Source organism: Candida pseudojiufengensis, assembly GCF_024610245.1.
Source record: "Candida pseudojiufengensis strain CBS 10847 chromosome Unknown scaffold7, whole genome shotgun sequence".
In the NCBI taxonomy this organism is placed as follows: domain Eukaryota; kingdom Fungi; phylum Ascomycota; class Pichiomycetes; order Serinales; family Debaryomycetaceae; genus Lodderomyces; species Lodderomyces pseudojiufengensis.
In genome coordinates this window covers 463,563-489,426 of record NW_026261527.1, presented here as the reverse complement: position 1 = coordinate 489,426, position 25,864 = coordinate 463,563, and the positions used below count along the sequence as shown (strand labels likewise).

The 25,864-nt window shown below is 27.2% G+C and overlaps 9 protein-coding genes across 9 annotated transcripts; 3 read left to right on the top strand and 6 right to left on the bottom strand. All coding sequences in view use genetic code 12, as the record gives it.

Moving 5' to 3' along the window:
• Positions 1 to 1,506: 1,506 nt before the first annotated feature.
• KGF55_002186 (uncharacterized protein) lies at positions 1,507 to 3,210 on the top strand (the record flags this gene model as incomplete). Its single annotated transcript, XM_051756841.1, has 1 exon — positions 1,507 to 3,210. One exon carries the CDS (start codon positions 1,507 to 1,509, stop codon positions 3,208 to 3,210), a length of 1,704 nt encoding a protein of 567 aa, XP_051615174.1.
• Positions 3,211 to 4,159: 949 nt separating this feature from the next.
• On the bottom strand, positions 4,160 to 4,660 carry KGF55_002185 (uncharacterized protein; the record flags this gene model as incomplete). The annotated part of the gene is made up of 1 exon (XM_051756840.1): positions 4,160 to 4,660. The coding sequence occupies one exon, from the start codon at positions 4,658 to 4,660 to the stop codon at positions 4,160 to 4,162; it is 501 nt and encodes a 166-aa protein (XP_051615173.1).
• A 3,161-nt stretch (positions 4,661 to 7,821) lies between these two features.
• Positions 7,822 to 8,889, bottom strand: KGF55_002184 (uncharacterized protein; the record flags this gene model as incomplete). Its single annotated transcript, XM_051756839.1, has 1 exon — positions 7,822 to 8,889. The coding sequence occupies one exon, from the start codon at positions 8,887 to 8,889 to the stop codon at positions 7,822 to 7,824; it is 1,068 nt and encodes a 355-aa protein (XP_051615172.1).
• Positions 8,890 to 9,543: 654 nt separating this feature from the next.
• KGF55_002183 (uncharacterized protein) lies at positions 9,544 to 11,139 on the bottom strand (the record flags this gene model as incomplete). The annotated part of the gene is made up of 1 exon (XM_051756838.1): positions 9,544 to 11,139. One exon carries the CDS (start codon positions 11,137 to 11,139, stop codon positions 9,544 to 9,546), a length of 1,596 nt encoding a protein of 531 aa, XP_051615171.1.
• A 1,589-nt stretch (positions 11,140 to 12,728) lies between these two features.
• KGF55_002182 (uncharacterized protein) lies at positions 12,729 to 14,500 on the bottom strand (the record flags this gene model as incomplete). The annotated part of the gene is made up of 2 exons (XM_051756837.1): positions 12,729 to 14,113; positions 14,332 to 14,500. The coding sequence occupies 2 exons, from the start codon at positions 14,498 to 14,500 to the stop codon at positions 12,729 to 12,731; spliced, it is 1,554 nt and encodes a 517-aa protein (XP_051615170.1).
• A 1,301-nt stretch (positions 14,501 to 15,801) lies between these two features.
• Positions 15,802 to 16,326, bottom strand: KGF55_002181 (uncharacterized protein; the record flags this gene model as incomplete). Its single annotated transcript, XM_051756836.1, has 1 exon — positions 15,802 to 16,326. The coding sequence occupies one exon, from the start codon at positions 16,324 to 16,326 to the stop codon at positions 15,802 to 15,804; it is 525 nt and encodes a 174-aa protein (XP_051615169.1).
• Positions 16,327 to 19,795: 3,469 nt separating this feature from the next.
• CHT2 (GPI-linked chitinase CHT2) lies at positions 19,796 to 21,703 on the top strand (the record flags this gene model as incomplete). Its single annotated transcript, XM_051756835.1, has 1 exon — positions 19,796 to 21,703. One exon carries the CDS (start codon positions 19,796 to 19,798, stop codon positions 21,701 to 21,703), a length of 1,908 nt encoding a protein of 635 aa, XP_051615168.1.
• A 216-nt stretch (positions 21,704 to 21,919) lies between these two features.
• Positions 21,920 to 22,948, top strand: KGF55_002179 (uncharacterized protein; the record flags this gene model as incomplete). Its single annotated transcript, XM_051756834.1, has 1 exon — positions 21,920 to 22,948. The coding sequence occupies one exon, from the start codon at positions 21,920 to 21,922 to the stop codon at positions 22,946 to 22,948; it is 1,029 nt and encodes a 342-aa protein (XP_051615167.1).
• Positions 22,949 to 23,090: 142 nt separating this feature from the next.
• Positions 23,091 to 24,536, bottom strand: SCW11 (putative glucan endo-1,3-beta-D-glucosidase; the record flags this gene model as incomplete). The annotated part of the gene is made up of 1 exon (XM_051756833.1): positions 23,091 to 24,536. One exon carries the CDS (start codon positions 24,534 to 24,536, stop codon positions 23,091 to 23,093), a length of 1,446 nt encoding a protein of 481 aa, XP_051615166.1.
• Between the last annotated feature and the right edge of the window lie 1,328 nt (positions 24,537 to 25,864).

Sequence of the window (25,864 nt, the reverse complement as noted above, 5' to 3'; positions counted from 1 at the left end):
AAATTTTAAACTTATGAAGTAATGAAGCATAATAAGGTACAATTACATTTCTATTGCCACACATTGATTTATAATTTTATCTGTACCTTTTTATTTTCCCCATGGTTCCTTATATCTAACTTTTTTTAAATAGTGACACGTCCTGAACCTGATTAATTCAAGTTATATTCCTTATTGGGAATGACTATAAAACCCTTTCGATCTCTATTATTCAATTACGTTATTTGCTTTTTCGATTGTTTGAAAAACTTACAATCTTATTGTTTAACCCCTATATAATTAAACCCATAGACAATTGAATAAAGCGGAAATTCAAGTGATCTACTAAACGAACTAGATGTAATTTTAGTTAAAAAAAGGAACACAAAATGTTTCAAAAGAGTAAAATTATTTTTTTAAAAAATGGACCACAAACTTTTAATAAATCAAATTTAAACTTAATGTACCAATTAGGTCAAATTATAAAATGAACATGAAGGAGATAACAGAGTTAAACTTTGATAAGACGTTATGCTGTTATGAATTGATAACGTTGAGGCAACTTTCGGACATGATATAATTGATTTTCGTAATTTACAATCTACGTTTAACCTATTCCAGTATAAATTCCAATTCTTATACGAGGTATATTATCAAGTATGATCTAGCGATGAATTCTAGACCACTAAACCCCAGTATTCTATGGAACCTAGAATATGGAACCGAAAGAATAAATTTAAACGAATTTTAATTGTTTAAGGTTGTGATTTCGGAAAAAATATCCTTCCAATGGTTTGAAAAATTTAGACGATTTTTTTCAGACTGACGAAACAATAGACTGGTTTGATTATTTAATTAAAGTTAAGCGTTTTTTCAACGAATCCATACATTATCTATAAATTTGTATGCATCCAATTTATTTTGAACCAAAATCCAATTTTTTTTAAGCCTTACGAAAGATTGTTAAACTTTTTAAATATAATTGCGTTTTAACTTTAAATTTGTAATCAATAAATAAAATAATATTCGTATATTAAATCCTACTATTGTAACTAAATTTATTAACTGTAGATCTATTCTATTGTTAACAAATTTATAAATCAATATGCATAACGAGTATCAAATTTGAATTTAAAAATTCTTTTTAAATACGCGTCTCTTCAAAGGAAATGGAAGTTATTCTAAAAACCTTTTTCTATATAAACCATACCTAACCGCCCTTGCAACGTGGGGCTAAAAAATCTTTTATATTTGAGTGGTTATTTTCAACTTTTAGTCTTCATTTATTTTTCGTCTAATTTTTACTAAGTACTTTCTCCTAATACACAGTTGGGCCAAAACTTTAAAAAAAATTTTAAAGAAAAAAATCTGAAACATTCCTTAGGCGGTTCAATATTCTTCCACAACACAAATTAATTGGAATTTTAATTGAAAAGCTACAGACAACTACATTCCTCAGAGAACAATATAAAACTATAGTCAAATCACCTTTGTTTTTTAAGATAGAAAAAAAGAAGAAAGAAGGATATGAGTTCGTCTATTTTATTACCGACTTTATCAAACAACTACAATAGAATTGATATACATTTAAAATCAATACAAGATTTAGAAAAATTAACTGAATTAAATACAAAAGCATTACAACAACAAGAAGCTTTAAAACAACAACAACAACAAGATAATTTTGAAATTCAAACAATGATTATAAATGGTAAAAAATGGAAATTTGATAAATCAGTTAATAAATATGTTGAATTTAAAACATCAAATTTTGATATGATTAAAATTGAATATAATGAATGTATGAGAAATTTAATGACTCAAATAAATTATAAATTAAATATAAAATTAAATAAAGAAGTTGGTATAAATAGATTAAAAATTTTAAGACATTCATATTTTGAATCAATTGAAAAAATTAATGACATGGTAATATTATCAATTGAAAAAAATGGTTTTAAATATACAAATTCAATTGAAAAAACTTCAAAACAAAATATTGAATTTTTAAATGTAAACCCTTTTAATGAAGATCAAATAAATGAAAAATTACATAATTTTGGAAAATTAAATATTAGAACCATATTAAAATCTTCAAAATTTTGGAATAATTGTTATCAAGATTTAAAATTTGAAAGTATGTCAATTGGTGGATCATTTTATGATATTTTTCCAACAATAAATAAATTAATTGATTTTTTTCAAGATTTTATAAATTTTTTTTTAATTAGTATTAATAATTTAAAACCAAATATTGGAAATGTCAAAAGTTTTGGTGGTAATGGTAATACTGATGAAGAAAAATCCAAAAATGAAAATGAATATAATAGATTAAAAAAATTTAATTTTTTATTTTTCACTGATTCAGATTATGATATTTTAAATAAATTAAAAATTCATTTTAATCAATTATTTTTTGATCAATCTCAAATTAATGGTAATGATTCAAATCCTTTTCAAATTTATAATTTTAATTTTGTTTTAAATAAATTAATTGATGTTATTATTTCAAATTTAAAAACTTTTAAATTACCTCATGAAATTGAAGTTGTTTGGAAAGAATTTTTTGAATATAGTTTTAACACTTTATTAAATGACCAAGAAGTAATAAAACCAAGTTTACAACAACAAAAACAAAATAAACAAAATAAACAATCATTAGCTGGATCTAATACTTCTGTTTTACAACAACCAACACCACCATCACAACCATCTTCACTTTTTAAAACTTCAACTAATTCAACCTCATCATCTTCATCAACTTATAATAATTTCACAATTCCAACAACTCCTTCATCAATGTCACCATCATATAAACCGAAACAAAATTTTATTCCATCAACTCCACCATCACCAATGAGATCACCAAGTAATTCCAGTGTTATTGCTCCACCTAATGGTAGAAATCATCTGATAAATTCAATAAATTCAGATAAAACTACATATTCAAAAAGAAATGGATCAATTTTTACAAATGAATCATTTAATTCTTCAAATTTAAATTCAAATTCTTTAACATATTCTCCAACTTCAATTACAACAAATTCAACTTCAACAACAAATTCAAATAATGATTTAAATTCAAATAATTTAACAAATAATATAATTAATGATTATGTTGGTGATTCAAGTTTTGAAGATTCAAATGATTTATCAACTTTATCTACTAGTTCTAATTCTAAAAAGAAAAAAATTAATTTTTTTAAAAGGTTTGGTAAATCTAAAAATTGATTTGTGTTGTAACTACTTTTTTTTTCAATTCTTTATTTTGTTTCAATGGTTGCAAAAATTTGTTATAGCGTATATATTTTTTTATTGGTTTTTATTCACTGTGTTTTTTAATAAATGAGATATTTTTTACAAACTGTAAAATGGATGAAATGTAATGAGGACAATAAGGCCGCCAACGAGTCGAAGGAATTCATGTAATGGATCTTAGCGGATCATTCATGTAAATGTTTGATCGTAAGTACTCTTTCAATACAAATCATTTCTACTCTCCCATTTGATTGATGATGTCCTATAACAAACATATTATCAACAAAAGTTAAAACTGCATTGACTTGAATATTGAGGGTATTAATGAATACTTTATTAAAACAATAGGACAATTACAATGCTCATGTCATTCACAAAAACCCATTGAATATTGAATCAAATTGAAGTATGACAAAAACTTTTGTTCAATAATTCTATTTTTAGGTAAAAATGTTACAATTCGAAACATAATCCGTCACCTAGGAACAAAATAATTGAACAATAAAATTATTTTCAATCTGAATCACTTATCAAGGGTTTGTTGAGAATAAATTTAAAAAACCCATCTTAATAAAATCTTCAAATAATCATCTTCCCATTTTGTAAGATATTTGAGTACTGTGTGTAATACTTTTTATATAAGCAGTTGAAAATTCAAAATTTACCCGGAAACTTGAAATGACCATCCTAGAGAAATCTTTAAATACCCATCCTAAATTTCTTTTGTAAAACTTTGAGCACTGCACGTACCTAATACTTTAAAAAATAAAGTAGCACAAAGTTACAAGAACCTAGGATGGATAGTTTTTCTATACTATTGATTTAAATACCTATTCAATTAATTAATTTCATCTTCAACTTGAAAAGCTCTATATTTTCCTCTGGATGATGGAGTATTAAAATTTGCAAAAAGGATTAATATTTATTTGTTCCCGTAATTTGTTGCAAAATTTACAATAGCATCAATCATATTGTCCAACTTAACTTCAAATTCTTTTTGAACAGATTCTGGCCAATTATCATAATTTTGACGACCACTTTCATACACTTTTAAAGCAAGTGATCCAGACATCTTTAATTCTGAATAATATTGTTGACGAAGAAGTTGATTTTCCTCTGTTGTCAATTGTTCAAGTGTTAAGATCTCGTTAGATCTACTGGGTCCAGATTCAACATCATTTGAAAAAGATGGTGGTGGAACACTCGTCTTTTCTCCTTGTTTAATTGAAATTCGTGATATAACAGTAGAAAGCATTAGGCATGCAAGTTCTATCTTTGTTTGAACATGTAAGTTACGTTTATTGAGCAACAATTCATTAAATTTTTGGACATAATTTTGTCTATCTACACCAAAAGAAGAATCATTGGATGTGTTTTCTCTTTCACCTTCTTTTCCTATTTCTCTTTGATTTCTTTCGTCCATCGGTAAATTAGGAGTATCTTGGGTGTTTTGATTTGATTATTTAAAGGGAAAAATTTTGGACAAAATAATTTGTTCAAATCTAAATAGTGTGAGACGGCCAATATGCAGGAATTATAACTATAGGTATCCACACAACTATAGGAATCAAATTGATATAACTAGCGACGCAGCACTCATTTGTAGAATGTACAGTGAACGTGCTAGACTTTAGCTTGAATGAAACTCACTACAGGTATGAAGGAATTTTCGAAAATGACAATTAATAATGATTTTTCATTTTATTTTAGGTACACGAGTTCTATTCTCATTCATTTATTTACCTAAGTATTTTGTAGACCGTTACTTTATTGAAACTACAGACCTTGTAATCAAGTCAAATACCAATGGAGACAAATCTTAACAATGTATCGAGTGGAAAACAATGTAATAATGATTAGGCTAAAGGAACAATCAAAATACCGTTTATATTTAAGACGAGTTTCATGAAATACAATATAATAATTTAACATTTACAAAGGGTAAAATCAAAAATAAGGGGGACTTTGAACTTAGCGGGATTTTAGAAATTTGATAACGTGTTAATGCCATGATAATCGATAATCATTCTTCAAGAATCCGAAATTATATGAGAAAGAGAGTGTGTGTGTCTTCTTTTTTAAAATTTTAATTACTTACTTAAAATTGTAAATCATGATATCTTATCTTTGTTCTTTTTTATAACGTTCATGTAAAATATCTTAAATTTCATATTAATTTCCGTTTGTTAAAGTTAGGGTAAATCCTTCCAAACAGTAGATAGGTAAAAATGGATAACTTCCTAATGGTAGATACATGGAAACTCAATTTTTGGCTTAATCAAAAAATCGCTAATCATTGTAAACCCCCTGTGTGCCCTGTGTGATAGGAAATTAGTTATACTGTAATTTAGTTGCTTTCAACTTTAAAAAAAGAACGCAAATTAGTAACTCTAAATAAATAATATGAATTCGCAAGAAATATATACAAAAGGTCACACAAATTTATACAACCTCCTAGCCTTTCTTACCCAAATGATTTTTTTTTTGACAAAATTTGTTGAATAAAGTAGTAAGTTAGTTGATTGATTGAATATTTATATTGTTTCAAACTAACTTGAAACAATTTTTCAAGAATTTAGCATTAAAATGAATTCAAAATAATTATAACATTGGTTAAATTAAGTTAAAAAGTAAACATAATTCTCATCAAATTTGTTATCAAATTCATCTTTGTTAGTAAATTTATTCTTCAACATCCATACCTCAATACTTTAGATTCGGTAAATTTTGCTATTACGTAACAAAATTGAAAATTCATGACACAAAATTTGTAGCCTAAAATTTTTCCGAATTTCAAAACTTTAAATTTTTTCCACCCAAAGTGCTGAGTAAAGTAATATTCTATATATTACCAAATGGAAAACAAAGGGGGAACTTAAAGTTTAAAAAACTTTAAATTAGATGGTATTGTATATGATTCGACCCTTTCATTTACCATAAGCGAAGGAAGTGGAGAGTTATATAAAATTGAAAGACAAGAGGAGCTGAAAAGTGATTAATTAATTAAGAATAAAGTTGAAAAAATTGCGGAATTTTCTTCGATGTTTGTTTGTTTATCCTTGTAAGTTATATTTAAACTACTTTTCTCTCCTCCTCTGTGTTATTGTTTGCCACTTTTATTGATGATAGTAAGGCTTTTTCTTCGTATTGAGTCTTCTTCTTCTATTATTTTGTGTTCTATTAATATAAGTTTTGTGTAACTATTTACAATATTTTTATTTTCTATTAATATCAGAGTAAATAAGAAAACAATAGAAATAATACATTATACATAATACATAACACACATATCACTGAGTAAAATTTTCAACTCAAAGATCAGCCCAAAGATAAGTAACCACTACTCATATATATATATCAGTGAAAAATCACTCATTTACCCTTGATATTCGTATAATTCATTATTAATTCATTTTTAAATATTATAGTTTGCAACCGTTGAAAAATATTAATAGCCCCTTCTTTTTAATACTTTTACACTAACTAATCAACACTTAAATCAAAAAAGAAAGGGATCATATTACTCGTAAATCATAATTATATATATCTCATAACTATTAGAATATCATTAACAGCTTATTAATCAAAAGGATTTTCACTTCAAAAAATATTGCAAAAAAATTCAACTATTACCTATTATCACTATCTACTTAGCATAACTTTTATCCAAACTTTCACAATACATATACAAACAACATCATGATTCCACAACCATCATCAGATTCAAATTTATTAAAAGAACATCAATTTTATTCATCAGATGATTCACAAACAAATCAAGATTCACAACAAACACAATCAATAGAATCAACCAACATAGAAGAAAATCTTCTAATAAAATTTTTAAATTTAATAAAACAAATTATAAAATTCGACCTTACAAATCCAATATCAATAGATAATTTAATTAGATTATTCATAATAATAAGTATTATATTCTTATTTTTTAATTTTTTAAATGGATTTTTAAAAAGAAGAAGAAGAAATAAATTAATTCAAAATTCAAATAGTTCATCATCATTAAATAATCTTCATGGTTTAAAAGAGAAAAAAAATATTATGAATTTAGTATAACATTAGAGGCTAGAATTTCATTTGAGTCTTTCATTCCATATCGTTGTTGTTTCAAATTTTTAATTTTTGCATATTTAATCTTATTCATTCACTCGTTGCTTTTGCTTTTTGCTTTTTGCTTGATTTTGATTACTTTTTAGATGTTGATATGAGTACCGTATGTAAGGTTCATTATCAATAATCACCCCCCTCGTCATTTCATTTCATTTCAATCCAACTATTCCACAATCTTTTGAATTATTCGGTTATTATTTTTTGATAGATCAATCGGCACTATGTATACATGTATATATACATTCTTTTAATATATCATGAACGTAAAACAGTTACTAAGAATATTCTCCAATTGAGTCTCTTCCTATAAATATTAAATGTACATTAATGTAAGAAATAAATCAAAATATATAAATGCTAGTGTTATATGGTAAAGCTTAAACGCTAGTGTTATATGATAAAACTTAAATGCTAGTGCTATATGGTAAAAGTTGTTTAGAATGATTCCTCTCTAATCTAATTCTTTTTTAAAATTTTCAAAATTTCAATATCCCAAATATTCCAATCATACCAAATTAAATTTGGTATCATAGTTAATAAATGCCATAAAGAATGAGCATCAATAAGTCTAAACCATGGTTCAAAATCATTAATTTCTAAAATGATTCCTAAAATTAATATTAAATTATTGAAAATTGGTAAATTTAGGATAATTTTATGTTTTAAATTATTATTTATTTGTAGAATTTTCAAAATTGAATTTAATTTTATTTGTAATTTATTTTCAAATGGTATTAATTGAATTGAATTTTTTAATAATTTTTCATTAGCTCGGTAAAGTTTAGATACTTTTAGGTTATGAAGTATCCAAAATATCATTGCAAGCACCCCGAAAACCATATTAATTTTCATATTATATGAATAATCCCAATAATTTAATAATTTTAAAATATGAAATAAATAAGTAACTACCAAAAACAACTGCCAAATTCTTAACACTCGTCTTTTATCACTTCGAAATAACTCAAAATATCTAACTACAATAACATTTAAATTTGATAAAATTATTGCAAATGCTCCAAAATAATCTAAAGTTTCTGTAATTGATAAATCTTTTATATGAAAAATTATACTAAATATCCAACCAATCATACTAACAACAAGTAGTACTAGATATTGAAAATAAATTGTCTTAATTTCATCATCATGATTTATAACAAATTGTTTATAAATAATTTTAAAATTCCAATAATTTACTATAAAATTTCCAAAACTAAATAATGTTGAAAAAAATTCTTGAATTCCAAAAATTGCAACAAATGGCCATTTTCCATAAAATTGAACCATTTCATATCCTTTGGCTGTTCTTTGATTAGTCACCAATTGTTGACAATAATAATTACAATTTGATGAACATGACCATAGTATAATTTTATATTTGTAAGGAATTGTTGAACAATCACAAGAATCTAAACATTCTGTAAATTCTGATAATGTATCTCCTCTTGATGCTTGAATTGGTGTTATAACTAGTAGTAGTAATATCACAATTTTTGTTATTGATGCATTTAAAATTTTTGTCATATCATATCAAATTCATTTGTAAAATACTTTGGATTTAGAAGATTGGATGTAAGTGTCGTGGTTTCAAAGACACAAATGATCTGACCAGTGATTGAGCCGTAACAGTTTGACAATTCAAATACCTGATCAACGATGATGTTTATGGTACCTTAAATTTAAATTTATCTTGGTATTTTTAGTTTCAAAAAATTGTGTTACTTTTTTTTTTTTGTTTACTAAAATTTAAAATTAACGAAGATACGAGATCTCGAATAATTTGGTTAAAGGTCACATCTTACCAATTTCACCAGTTAAAAATGGAATCAACGAACCAGTCGTGGTACTGAAGTAAATGATGAAACTGTAAGCTAGAGGTGACAACTAACTTGAGGAAGATGCAATAGATCTCGTAGTAAGAAATTCTTAGTTTATTGTATGTGAAATTTCTAATTCTTTTTTTTTCTTTTATTTCTCGTAAATATCTGAACGGCTTTATACTAAAACAAAATAGAATATGTGTTGATGATAGTATTAATGGAGTCCAATTTATGAACCATACAGGTTAGATCATCGTTCAAAAACAATGGCCATCTACATTGCACTATTCTCAGTTTTTAAATCTATCAAAAATACTTAAAAATTGTCTAATCTATCTACTTCTATCTAATTTCTATTTTAACTATCTATATCAATCCTTTGTCTATTTAATTTTTTCTTTAAATATTCTTTACCTTGTACATGAACATATACCAAAGTTATTAAACTTATTATTATAAAAACACCAATAAGAAACAAATTTATTGGTAATGGATTCATTTTAAAATAAGTATGAGTTAAAAAATCTAAATAAATTTGTCCATAATTTATTATCCCACTAATACACATAATTAATCCATAAACAGTACCAAAAGTTTCAAAACCAAATATTTTTGCACATAAATCTGATATAACAGTATAAAAAAATGGTCTATAACCAACAAATAAACAAACTCCTAATATAGCTAAATAATAATTTGAAATTAATCCTAATATTCCAATTAGCAAAGAAATTCCAACTAATATATTTAATACAAATATACTTGAAAAATTATCTAATAATAATCCAATAAATGGTATACTTAAAACACCACCTAATGGTAAAGCAATATCAAATATAGAATTTAAAGATTTTGTTAATTTATAAGAATTAAAAATATATTGATATTGTGATCCAATTGTTGCAACAAAATAATTAATTCTTAACATTTGAATAGTTGAAAATAAACAAATTAATAGGAACCAATATGTTTTTATTTGATATTGTGATGAATAACCATGTAATATACCAAATATTCCTGAAGTATGTAATTCATATTTACTATCGTCTTCTTCTCTTTCATTTATATATGGTTGTTTTAATGCATCACCAACTGAATCTCTTCTTCTTAAATCTAAATTATCTGGAGTTGGGTTATGATTACTTATCAATGGAGTTGATTCATTATGATTTTCATTATTTTCAATAACTAAAGGTGTTGCTTCAACTGGATTTCTTAAATCATTTTCATCAATTTCCAATAAATCATTTGAAGAAGTTTGATAAGATTCCCAAGGCATTAAAATAATTTGAATAATTGTAATAAACACTGGAACAATTAAATAAATTTTAAAAAAATTTGATAAATTAAAAGATTCATTAAATTTAAAATAAAATTTTTGATAAATTAAAAATAAAGCACTAGAAGAATCAAATGCACCAGTTAATAAAGCTAAAATAGTACCACTATATTTAGGAAATGCATTTGATAATGAAAAACTTGATATAAATAAAAATGGTCCACCCAAAGCTAAACAACTATATCCAATAATATAAGGATCAAACCATACTAAATTATTTAATGATGTTGAATAAATAAAAATAAATGATCCAAAATATAAAAATAAAGCACCAATAAATCCACAAATTTTTGGTCCATAATTATCTAATATATAACCAATTAAAAGGGCACTTACATTTGTTATTACTGCTGCTATAGTAAATATTTTATTTAATTTTAAATCTTGTAATGTACATTTTGCAATAATTTCATCATCATCATTTTCGAGTGTAGTGATTATTGTTGAAGTTGTTGTTGTATGAAAATCACATAAATGTTCATATACTTTTTCTTTTATTAAAACTACTTTTAATGCACTAAATCCAAATATAACTCCAGCTGAAAATAAACACCATATAATTGCACATATAACTTGAGTTAATCTTTTTGATGTTGAAACATCTGTTGATATCATGATGATGAAGATGGAGTTTTGCTTTATATATGTAAGTAGTTTTCGCTGCTTGTTTTCTTCACAATTTAATTAATTAGTTCGATTTTTTGCGTAATCCCTAGTCAGTTAAGTCAATTCTTGACGTGCTGTTTTCAATTAGTTTGTCCTTGAGTTGGGTAGTTAGTTGTCTGTCTTGCAAAGGAATGTTGGTAATTCTTGTTATTATCTATTTCAACTGATAAAGATATTACAGGGTGCATGGTTTTAAAGATTTCCAAATGTACTTTATATACAGGATGGAATTTTAATTCAAATTCATTTGTTCTCTCTATTTTTCAATTCATAAATTAATCAATCAATTTAAGCCTAAGTTTTCAAACAATTCTGATAGATCATCAATTTGGTATAGAAAGGTATTCATACTTAAGATGATCAAACAAATGAAATGCCATAAGTTTGAAGCATTTTCACGCTAAAATACTTCATGATTCTCCTGGAGTCATGAAATAATCAGAGGTAAGTAATTCATACTAACCATATGAATATTATAGTTGATCTACCAAATAATTGAATTGAGAAAAAATTCTTTGAAAGGATGTGTCGGGGATTTGGTTTCATCTCCATTGCAAATAATCTTTAGTTGATGTTCCGAACAGTAATGACAAGTTTCTGGTGTAGTTGTCGTCAGTCAAGATTATTTATGTTTGCAATATGGTAACAAAGTTCAGATGCATGATGTAAATATGGATTACATCACATAAGAATTCCACATCGACAACATTTATATCTTTTTGAGATATGCTGGTAGCAAACTTCCAACCAAAGACATTCTTAATGGAGCAATTTTTGAGGAAGATGAAGTACTCGATTCATTTTTCTTATGATTATCTTCATTCATATACTTGGTTTATTGAATATTCTGAAATCACAGCAAGCTTCCATCAAAAATCATGAATAACACCATTAAATCAAAATAAAATGAGAAAATAGGAGGCTGTGGAGTTATGCAACCCAAGGTAGTGAATTCAACAAATTTTTTATACTAAAGATAACTCAGGTTTTGTATTTGGTGTTAGAAATATTTTCACTGGTTACGCTTGAGTTGTTAATGATACCTATGAGCATCCACTAGACAAGTGTTATAAGTGCTTTTCTAAAAATGACCGATGTAAATTCGGCGAATAGTTAAATTCACCTGATTTACCAAGTCTTTTTTGAAAAAGCACTTCTAACACTTGTATGTGATGTTCATTTTATCATTGGCTTCAATCCCATTAACTTTTGTATAGATCAATAAAATGATTATACACATGCAAAAACTTTTCGATATCATTCTCTTTAGCACTTAAATCTGGTCGACCCATTCCGTCAGGAAGAAATCTTATCAGGTCTTGTAAAACGAAACACCATCAAAATCAGCGAGAATTGAGCTCCGAATGAACTATCACATAGCACAAATCCCCTTTACTCATTTCCAAGAGTCATAGCGAAGCTTACTCATTTCCAAGGATTTTAGCAAAATATCGGTTTACAAAATTTAAATCAAATAGCTACAATCAAAAATAATTAAAATTTCTAATTAATATTACAAAATTATACTTTATACAAAATTAAGCACTTTTTTTATCATCTTCACTTGGATATATGGTTTGATCTTCAACAATATCAGGTAATTCTTCAGGTTTATCTAAAGCTGTAAATGGTTCACCTGTTATTTTAGAATAAATAAATAATGTCAATATTCTAACTCCAGCAGCAAATAAAGTTATTATAACACCACCAACTGGAGCTATTACAAATGCTCCAAATGCACCCCAATCTTCAGAATCATATATACCATTCCAAATTAATAATAATTTACCACCATCTCTTGCATTACCATAATAAACTGTTCCAAATATAAATACACCAATTAATGCACCTAATCCACCACACATAACATCAAAACCTCTTAAATACCAAAAAAATCTTGTACTTAATCCTAAAAATACTGCAGGTATAACTGCTGCACTAACTAAATCTGCAATTAAATAAATTTGTAAAATATTATCAGCTACTTTTACAGCTAATACAACAATTGGTACCATTACTAATATAACTAAAACCCTTGTATAATAAGTATGTAATTTATTTCTAAATACATCATTTGAAATAGTTGAAACCATTGCAGATTGTAATGAATCAAAAGTACAAGTTGATAATATAATACAGAAAATTATAACAAATGCAACTAACCATCTTGGCATTTTAGCTAATAATATAAAAAATGCATTATAACCATTTTCATCACCAACTGTTAAATCTCCTGACCAAACAGCTAAAAATCCAGTAGTTCCAATTAATGTACATATTACAAAAGTAACAAATGAAGCAATTGAACAACCAATCCATAAATCTTTATTTGTTTTACTTGCAAAAGTTCTTAACCAAAAACCAGCCATAAAACAATCATTAGTAACAATAGCAACAAATAATATATAAACTAATTGCCAACCTAATTTATTTGCTTTTAATAAACCTGATGGTCCAACTTTTGAAGGATCTATTTCAATATATGATCCCATACCACAAGCACATATAATTAATAAAATTAATACACAAACTCCTTGAAAATTATCAGTTATAAAACTAATTCTAAACCCACCAAAAAATGTATAAATTGTAGTAACAACACATTCAACAATAACTGCTCCTAATGCATTTAAACCAGTTAATGATTCAATTGCACCTCTTATAGCACTTAATTCACCAACCATAAATAAAAACATAGTTAAACATGTAAAAAAACTTAAATATAAACATGTAACAATACCAAATCTTTGTCTTACCCATTCAGTTAATATAAATCCATTTGGACATTTTTTTCTTATAATTGGTCCAAATATTGCAAATCCTAATATTGGTATAGCTCCACATAATGTATAAACTAATAATCCATGTAATCCTGAAAGATTAGCTATTTGTGCATAAGTCGATATTATACCTACTCCCATAGCTATAAATGGTGTTTGTTAGTATTCATGATGAAATAGTGTTTGTGATTCAATTTCAAAAGAGAAATAGATCAACTTGATTGTTTTACACCTTTTATTCAATCTTCTCGTAGGCAAAAGGTCCTCTTCTAAGTAATCTTCTCCTGATATTGAAGTGATTTGAACCCAGGATATTTTTCTTCTAAATTTTTTTCCCTCCTTCTGAATTATTTAAACATACCTGAAGCAATAAAATTTAAAGCTAATGGTAAACCTCTTTGAGTACCATTTGAAGCTAAGAAATCATCTTTTGAAGCATATTTCCAAGCTAAAAATAAACCAGTAGCTAACATGAAAGCATAACTTAAATATATTATAGCATTATTACCTTGTGAAGATAATTGTGCCATTTTATTTTTGTTTTTTCTTGAATGTTTTTCAAAAGTAACTGATAAGAAACTTTTATTTAGATTGTGTAATGGTAGTAGGGATGATGATGATGATTTGATTAAATAGCTTTTGTATTTGATTTGCAGGATGTGCTTTTCTTCCTCTTTTCACTTTTAAATTCCAATGATCTTATTTCAATGATTTCCGAAGATGAAAAATAACATTTATGTATATGTTTATGATGGTTATATTATATTTAATATTAATACTACATTGTATGTAATTAATTAAGATTAAGGCAGTTTAACAATAAAGATTTTTTTTTTTTTTCTTTTTTTTCATAAATTTTAATTAATTTTTATGCATTTTGAAGGTTTATGCGTTTATAGGAAAAAGTTCAAAGAATTGTTTTAATTAACAACAAACATTATGATGCCGTGTATAACCTTCTTTATTCGAAGACATTTGATTCAACTTCATCATCAATTTACATAAGACATAAAATTGGAAATTGAAGGACTTTTAAGCACCGAAATGAATGGAACTGAGAAACATAGGAAATTAGTTTAGGAAATCAACATGTGGAATGAATTAAAATATACACTTAAGCAGTCAATATGTTTTGTAAAATAGGAGAGTGGTCCAATCAAAATTATGTCCAAACATGAATATCCAAAATCCATATAAGCAGAGTTTTGAACCAAGCAAATAGGTTATGAAGATTAGAGGGACACTTTTACCGGCTTTGACATACCTTGAATTTGCATGTCTGCAAGATGGTTAATAGCTGTTGAAAAGCTATGTGTCCTAAACCAGCTTTAGTGCTTAGATTTGACCATTGAAGTTACTTTAAGAGGCTTAAGAACAAATCATGTTGTATCATCTTGAAAGTTTACTTGTTGTTGAGTACTTTTGCTTTGCCCATTAACTCCTGTTGCAAATATCGTATGAAGAAGATCAGAATATTCATCATCCAGAGTGAATACATATTACTTTAAGCTTAACGTTAAATGGTCTTGCTGTATCACTATGAAATTATTTGATCCATCTGGTGGCAGGGGTAGAACGGTTGTGTGATATTTTACTGGGTCATCCTGATAGCACGAAATTCACAAATTATGAAGGTGTTCAACAGGAATTAATTGGCAAAATAAATGTGCTCAATAGTTGTTTATATTTATTTAGTTCAAGACTGTCTCTAACAGCATTAGTGAACTACTAGATTTAGATAAGAAAGTTGAATTATCAACAGCCCATTCATAAATGTAAGGCAGTATGCTTACAAAGTTCGATAAAGTAAGGAGATAAGACCTAGTCTATTCTATTCTAACACAGTTTTAAAATCATCATAATCTTCAGTTTTAATTCTTTTACCACCTTTAACACCAAATTCAGGTATACTACCATCACTTGGTGGAAAAACATTAATTAAAGGTAATTTATCACCTAACCATAAAGCATAATCAAAATGATCTTTTAAATCATTACCAGTTTGAGGATGAATTAAAACTGATAAATTTCCATGATTTAATTGAAACCAACTTAAAACTTTCACAAAAATTTCTGGTCTTTGAACATCAGCTTCCCAAAATTGAGTTGGATGAGGCCCAATTATTGTATCATTTGGTAATTTTTTAATTAATATTGAACCATTTTTTGAATCTTCTGGAAAATCAGCTATTAATTTTTCACGTAATTTATCCGACTCTTGTAATGATTCAGGAATACGATGAAAATAATAAATATGAAAATCATAGTATTTTACTGGATCATAATATTTTAAATTATATTTTGATGTTGTTGATATTGATGGATCTTCTTTTGGTAAATGTGTAACGTAATCCATTTTTTTTGGTGGTGTCTAGTCAATTGATGTCAATAGTAACTTTGTGACCAAGAATTGATAACACTTTTGGTTCAATCTTGTTTGAATTTGATCCTTTGATGAAATAATTGAAATGGTTTTGAATTGTATTAATAAGATCAATTAGAGCCACAACCAACTTTTTTTTTTTTAATTCCGCTTATTATTATAAAGTTTATCTCGGAATTAAAGTTAAAACTTTAATTTTAATTTAGATAAAGAATACATCAGTAATTGGTCTGATATTTTCATCATACGACATGAGCGAGCTACTACTAAAGTAAAGAAAAAAAAAAAAAAAGTAAAATATCGAATCAAATGTTGATCAGATTAATTTTAATGCGAAGGTAAAAAGTTACAAACTATTATTCCTTCTTCAATATCAAGAGAACGTCACACACATCCTTGAACCATAGTTTGTCAAGATTTCATAATGTAATTTCCATTTTGGAAGTTCGATCGGGGAATACCTAATAGATAAACTATTTTGAATTGGAACAAAATATTAACTAATCATTTTTTTGATAATTTCTCCTAAGCTTCTTTGAATTCTAGTGAACTTGAAGTTAAAGATGTTTGCTGTAAAGTATTTAAGTTCTCATTTGTTCGAAAGATCTTAAAAAATTATGGTGGTTCCAAAGGAATAGGATTCTGATACATTGAGTAAGAGATTTATATTTAGGGCTCATGATTTTTCGTTGAGGGTTGAATGATTTGAGAGAACTGAACAGGCATGTTAAGCTAGAGGGTGGTCACTTACATTAATCTTAACCCACACTTGAGGTAATTTAAATGAAAGTGAACACCTTCCAGCTAAACATGCCTGATCAATTCTCTTAGATCAATTAGCATACTAAACCGACCATCCTATCTAATTGGTGCAGCTGTTAACACCGATTAACCCCAATGTTTGCCATTTATTTCGAGCCATAAAAATAACATTTTTTACTATTATGCATAATACTTCACTCATTTTTGGGACAGGAAACATTACTGAAACTGAAGTTGAACCATATTTCTTGAACAAGTGTTAGATACATTCTAACATTCCAACTTGTAATTTTCTTTGACTTTGAACTTAATTATCTTATTGCATTCTCAAAAGCTCATTATAATTAATGGAAGATGACATACAACCTCAATAAAATCTGCCTTTAATCTTATAAAAAAGCAAGTTCCAACCCAATTGACATCATATATGTTGAACGTGAACACTTTAAAAACTGTAAGATTGTTACCCTCTATTGAGTCAGGACATATGATGAATTGAAAAAGGACTTATCGACCTTCAATTTTCTCTCGATTTCTCCTCACATGAGATTCAGAATTCAGTCAATAAAAAGTTTTAATGTTAAATAAGCGAAGGCAAATTCATATGTATAAGTATGAAGCAAGTCGTGATTAATCGATCGATGTTATTTGATTGCGTTGACACAAATTTACGCGAGATTTAAAAAATCGTACAATAAAAAATATTTTGTTTTCTATTTTTAAAGAAGTCAATTGCGTTTAGTTTTGAAACAAGCGCATCAAAATGTCATTAAATTCAGATTGTGAAAGTTGCTTTAATTAAACTTTAATTTGTTGTAGAAAGTTATCGTGAAATCAATTACAAATTGTACACTATCGGGACTAAAAATTTGTTAGTCTTTTATTCAATACTGTGACAATATTTGTTAATTAGTTTCACGACAATAAGTCTAAAACAAAACAAACCCATAAAATAAACCATTTATCAGCCATTTGGTCTTATTATTAAGTTATACTTTCGTATTGTTAAGGCTTAACACCTGCCACACTATGCAACAATGTTACAGATTTTGATGAACGATCTTTCCTCCAATTGTGAATATCAAATTACCTCAATAAAAAAAGTCAAAAAACCCTATTGATCAAAAGGCTTAAAATTTTATCTTTGTGTCTCTTTGATCTAATTTATATTATGGGTTTTTGTGTACTGAATTATTTCTAGTATAAATTTATCATATAAATTTGCGCTAAACCACTAAATTCTCATTCAATATAGACACTGCCCAACCTGATTAACTTGTTAAATTATTTAGTCATGCTATAAGTTTAGTATTGAAATGAACAAACCATCTAATTGGTTTAGTTGTTATTTGTTTAAAATTAAAAATGACTCTGAAATGTATGTTGAGTACGAAACTTTTGAGTTTAAATAAACGAAGAAATCTTTTTTTTTAAGACAAGATTTTTATAGAATACGAGATCTTTAGATCTAAAGATCCCAAAAGTAAAAAATATTAATAAGCTTAATTTGTTACTATTATTAACAACTAAACAAAGCAAATAAGAAATTTAGAGAGAAATTATATATAATAATCTAGTCCCTTTAATCGATAATTCCAAAATTTACTCAACCACTATTGATGATCGACTACCATTATATTTCATGTGGTTAGTAAGATCAAAGTACCACATGCTAAAAAGCAAATCTACCTCAATCTCCAACCCCACACGACTTTCTTGTAGGTTTTAAACCAATCAAAGGATGTTGGTCTGCTAAATTAAAATATTGCCGGCCAACTATTTAACACTAATATTCACTAGACTAACCATAAAACTAAATTTGTTTAGATCATTACCATTCTTGGATGAGTTTTTTTGATTTAACACTTTATACTTTATATATTATTGTTTTAAAAAAACACGAAATTTTTTTTCCTATTGTCTATTCACTTTTATGACTAAAGTTACACGCATTAAGAAAATTTCGTCTCTCTTCTCGCAAATTTTACGGTGAAAGAGTAAGATACATATTGTATGTATCAAGTAACTATTGCAGATTTAAAAATAAAATAAGAGCTTTATAAAAATGAGTTCAATAAAGATTTGAAAGATGAGCTAACATTCCATATGAGTCTTAATCATAAATTATAATAGTTATAGCACTGGTTCGTTATAATACTGGACTCCACTTTACTGGTTGTTGTATGTTTACTAAAACTATTATTATTATTATTTTGATGATTTAGATTAGTATTTGTTTGACTAACCGAGTGACAAATTTAACCTTTTTAACTTTTAACAATAGGACAATTAATTTTCGATCTAATTTTGTGTAATAGAACGATTTTTCAAAATATCAACAAATTAATAAAATAAAATTTTTTTAGTCCTTTTGCAATTTCTTTCAATAAAAGGCAATTTATTTATTTGTTTATTCTGTCAAATATTTTTTTAATTTAAATTATATAAAATGAACATAGATTTCTCTTTGATTCGTAAATTTTCTTATTTTAAATCTTCTTGTTTATTAAAATTAATAATCTTAATTTGGATATATCATTGATCAAAATCATTTGAATCAACTCACTCACCCATAGTCTCTCGTTAACTACCTAAACAAACTTAACCATAGTCATTCGTTTAATCCCTTCTATCATTCAAATCAATATCTTCGAATTAAATTAAATATAAATAAATAATAATGTTATCAACTTCAATTTTATCATTATTAGCTACTTCAACATTAGCTTTTGCAGCTTCCAATAATGTTGCCATTTATTGGGGTCAAAATGGTGCAGGTGGTCAAGATAGATTATCTCATTATTGTGATAATTCAGATGCTGAAATTGTTTTATTATCATTTTTAAATGATTTCCCTGATCCAACGAATGTAAATTTTGCAAATCAATGTGGTGATACTTATCCTTCTGGTTTATTACATTGTCAAAGAATTGGTGAAGATATTAAAACTTGTCAATCTCAAGGTAAAAAAGTTTTATTATCATTAGGTGGTGCAGCAGGAAAATATGGTTTTTCAAATACTAATGAAGCTACTGAATTTGCAAATACTTTATGGAATAAATTTGGTAATGGATCAGAAGATCCAGAAAGACCATTTGATGATGCTATTGTTGATGGATTTGATTTTGATATTGAATTAGGTGAATCAACTGGTTATTCTGAATTAGCTACATCATTAAGATCTAAATTTGATGGTTCAAAACAATATTATTTATCTGCTTCTCCTCAATGTGTTTATCCAGATGCTAAAGTTGGTGAATTATTATCAAAAGTTCCATTAGATTTTGCTTTTATTCAATTTTATAACAATTATTGTTCATTAGATGGTTCATTTAATTATGATACTTGGTCAAAATTTGCTGATTCAGCTCCAAATTCAAATATTCAATTATTTGTTGGTATTCCTGCAACTGATAATATTAATGGTTATGTTAATTCAGATGATTTAGCTAAAAAAATTGATGAAATTAAATGTGATAAACATTTTGCTGGTGTTTCATTATGGGATGCTTCTGGTGCTTTTTCAAATATTAATTCAAATGGTGAAAATTATTTACAACAAGTTAAAAGTGTATTAAATGATGCTACTTGTCCAGCTCCATCATCAACTTCTTCAACTACTTCATCAACCTCAACCACTTCAACTACCTCATCATCATCATCATCATCTACATCAGCTGTTACTACAACTAGCTCAGATGTAACAACCACTTCTACTACTTCATCAGCTCCAACTACTTCATCATCAGTTCTCGTTCTTACTTCATCATCAAGCGGTTACCAAAACACTACTTCCTCATCAATTGAAGGTGGTGTCAGCGGTTCAGTTTCAATTACCTCATCATCATCAGCTTCCAATGGTGCTTCTTCCGAATCAGGTTCATCATCAGAAGGTTCAAACGGTTCAAACGGTTCAAATGGATCATCAGAAGGATCAAATAAATCAAATGGAGGTGCTTTATCAACAGTCACCGATATCAAACACACTGTCGTTACAATAACATCTTGTAGTGAAAATAAATGTTCAAAAGTACCAGTTGAAACAGGAATCGTTATCATAACAGAAAATGAAACCGTTTTTACAACTTATTGTCCATTGACTGCTTCATCAGTTGTTGTTCCAGTTCATCCAAAATCAAGTGAATCAGTTGCTGTTGTTATCCCATCTGAAACTAAACCAGTTGTCAGTATTCCAGGTGAAACTGAATCTGCTTCTAAAACTAAACCAGTTATTGTTGCTTCTGAAACTAAACCAGTTGTTGTTGCTTCTGAAACAAAATCTACCGTTGCTGCTGAATCATCAGCCCCATCTGTTGTTGTTATTGGTGAAGGTTCAACTGGAAAACCATCAGTTACTATTGCAACTGAAATTTCAAAATCAACTAATGCTGGAGAAACTGAAACTTATTATGTTGAAGTTACTTCAACTATTTCATCACCAATAATTGTTCAAGGTTCAAGTTCAATTGCTAGCAATTATACTAATAATGGTACTATTCCAGTATATGAAGGTAGTGCTTCTCAATTAAATAGTGCTATTTTCACTATTCCATTATTATTAGTTGTTGGTGCTGTTGCATTGATCTAAGATAATTTAAACATTTTATTTCTCATTTGGATGTTTGTTGTATATTAGCTACGTGATAATTTAATAAAAGTTCTTTGATCTTACTTGATTTTTGTTTGTAATGAATACTCTGATAATGATTATTCTATTTTGGTTGTATATTGATTTAAGATCGTAGACACAAAAATAACATCACTAAAAAAATATTCTTTAACCTTATTCAAACTGAAGAATGATATGACATCAAGAGTAACGAAAGATACATCAAAGACAAACAAAGATGATTCACTAAATGATAAAAGAAAAGGACAAATATTAGAAAAAATAGATGATGATGTACTTAACGTGAATAAACTACGAAATTCATTAAAATCCAAAACAACTAACGAAAAATCAATAGAAGAAGAAATACAAATACAAGATGAATCAGATGACAAAATAATAGATGAAGATTGGCAAACCACTACAGATTATTATAAAAATATAGATAAAAAAGCTTTTCGACAATATGAACTTGCTTGTGATAGAGTTAAAGAATTTTATGAAGAACAACATGAAAAACAAACAGTTGCTTATAATATTCAAGCTCGTATAAATTTTAAAACTAAAACAAGAGATAAAATGTCAATATGGGAAGGATTAGAAAAATTAAATAAATTATTAGATGATAGTGATCCAGATACTGAATTATCACAAATTGATCATGCTTTACAAACCGCTGAAGCTATTAGAAAAGATGGTAAACCTCGTTGGTTTCAATTAGTTGGATTAATTCATGATTTAGGTAAATTATTATATTTTTTTGATTCAAAAGGTCAATGGGATGTTGTGGGAGATACTTTCCCAGTTGGTTGTAAATTTTCAAAAAGAATAATTTTCCCACAAAGTTTTACCAAAAATCCAGATTTTTTAAATCCTCTTTATAATACAAAATATGGTATATATTCAAAACATTGTGGATTAGATAAAGTAATGTTAAGTTGGGGTCATGATGAATATATGTATCATATTGTTAAAAAACATTCAAATTTACCAAAAGAAGCATTAGCAATGATTCGTTATCATAGTTTTTATCCATGGCATCAAGAATTTGCTTATAGTTATTTAATGAATGATGAAGATAAAGAAATGTTAAAAGCTGTAAAAGCTTTTAATAAATATGATTTATATTCTAAAATTGATAAATTAGAAAATATTGAAAAATTAAAACCTTATTATTTGGAATTAATTGATGAATTTTTTCCAGAAAAAATTATAGATTTTTAAATTATATACTTGATGAATTAATGAACGTTTTTCAAAAATTTAATGTCTCTTTTATTTAAAAGTCTATGTAAATAATCATATAAATACGAAATGCAAACGAAATGAAAAAATGCAAATGAAAATGTAGAAAGAAATTGATAACTTAATTAAATAAATTTATAACACCGAAATATTGTTCAATACCATATGGACCTGGATCTTTCCAAAAATCATTATAAGTAGTTAAAATAGTACAATCACCACCAGTTTCTTTTAATATACTTTCAATTGCAATTTTTTGATTTAATAAAGTTGGAACATTTAAACCTAAAGTTGAACCTTGAGAAGGATAACCAGTTTCTGTTATCCATACTGATTTACCATTACATAATGAAGCAACTTGTGATTGTTGTGATGTAACATAATTTCCTGAATTTTCTGGACTTATATTTTCATTAAAGTATGAATGAGGATTAATTGCAACTATATCCATATTAGTTTGAGTACATAATTGAGGATATTTAATAAATGTAGCAGGAGGTTCAGCTGTTGTAACATAACCTTGATAACCAGCTGATTGTAATTTAGATTTAACTGAATTAAATTTTTTTAACATATCATTTATACTTATAAAATTTGAATTTATTGCTTCATTACCAAATGTAATTAAATTGAATATGTCCCAACCATTTTGTTGTCCATATGATATGATTTGATTAATTTGATCATCAGCTGAATCTATACCTGCTTCGGAGATCCAAACACCTTGATTAACCGTTAATCCTAATTGTTTTGCTTTTGTTAATACAGTAGTTAATGAACCACAATCTGTTCCATATGATCTAATGTTTTTTATACCTTTACTTGCAATGAATTCCAAATCTTCATTAATTTGATCTGATGATTTACATCCATGATCATTAGCATATGGGGAATAAACTATTGAATTTGGTGGACTTAAATTGGCATTTAATCCTGCTCCTTTAGCATCAGATGGTGTTTGTTGTGAACCTTGAGTTGTAGTTGAGCTTGATGTAGTGGTTGTGGAAGTAGTTGAAGTAGTTGGAGCAACATATGATGTCTCTGGTTGATTTTGAGTAGTTTCTGATTTAGGTGGAGGAGGAGGAGCTTGAGATGAAGTTGTTGGTTGTGGTTGTGGTGCAGCTTGAGTAGTTTCTGGTTGAGGAGGAGGAGGAGGAGGAGCTGCAGTAGTTGAAGGTTGAGGTGGTGTAGTTTCAGTTGTTGGTGGAGGAGCAATAGAAGTAGTAGTTGGTTGAACTAATGCAGGAGCTTGTGTAGTTGGTTCGGGTGCTGGCTCTTGAGTAGTAGTAGGTGTGGTAGGAGCTGGAGCAGCGGCACCTTTATTAACATTTGAAGTGAAAGTAACAGGATAAGTATTCCATTGACCATCCCAAACAGTACTTGTTGAAGAACTTCCATCAGGATTTACGAATATTCCAACTGGTGCTATCCAAACTGTTGTTGTGCCTGTTGTTTTTAAAATAGTTTGTGTTACTGCTTCAGCAGTATGATACCTCGTTATTATTGCTGGTAATGGTACTGCAGCTATGAGGTTTATCAAAAAGAATGTATATATTATTGAAATCATTTTTTATATGTTTTATTATTTTGTAAAGAATGTGATATTTGAGATAATGAATGTAGTAGTTTTAATTTATTAACGAATGTAGTAGTTTGAAGTTATTAACGAATGTCTAAGTTTGTTGTAGTAACGAATGTGGACTCACCTCAAATTAACGAAAGTCTTGGGTGAATAATAATGAATTATAAATGAATGTAAATAGTTTGATTGATAAATTGAAAAGAAAGAAGGGTTATGATTGAATCCAAAAAATTTAAGTGGATCAATTTAGTCTTTTATAGTTTATTCCAACTCAAATCTAAACTGCTGGTTGAATCACATGTACCTCTTTGTTTGTCAAAATCAAAATTTGATTTGATCCATGTTAATAATTACATTTTGCAACCATTTCTATTAATTCTATGCATATGCAGAAGGTAAATCGAATTTTCTGCGCAGCAAAAATCCCAATTAGGAAATACGATTTGATTTTTAACAAGCATTCAAAACATGTAGAATAAATTCTGAAACAACACAAACGGTTAAGAATTTATTCGTGTTTCGAGAATAAGTTCAAGTACATCTGTATATAGTATAATCGATTCAGTTATTGAACCAGCGAGATCGTTGATTTTGCTTCTTTTTTGACATCAATTTTTTATTTTTAGAAAAGAAGATAAAAAGACTTTAACTTCCGTAATTCTATTAGTATTAGACTAGCACAAACTGTTTTATGACTTTATCACTCTTCGCTAGTTTTTAAATTAGTAGTTCCCTTTTCCTTCACACTCTGTGATTTGGCAGTGTTAAACGTATCCTTCATCGATTAAGCGAATAAACTGCAAGTAACACTTATCAAGTGATTTGATCCACTAATATCGCAAAAAAAAAATAGTCTTAGCCCAAAGCCTATGATTCGTTTGTCCTACTTTGTGCTACACGTAATATTTCCAGCGTTTAAGGCTTTATCTGTGATAATTGTTAATTGTTGCTTATTGGTGCTGGATTAACTTACAAAAAAAGTAAGTAGTGCAAGTGTTGATAAAAAATTAGTACGCGAAAAATATACGAGATTTGGACCAAGAATTTTCAATTTTACTAACCAAAGCTTGAATAGGCTTGTTCCTAAATTATAGCAATCAGCCTTGCAATTACCACCTGAAATTGTAAACAAATAATCGTTCCTGAGATTTAGATCAGATCAAGAATCTTATAGGCCGAGCTGGTATAGATTCCTGCGGAAGTAAAGATAATATATTAACAATTAAATATTAAATAAATTACAAATATACAAACTATTGAACTTGATGTATTTTATTTTCGATGTATTTTTACTTTTTTTTTTCTAAATTTTT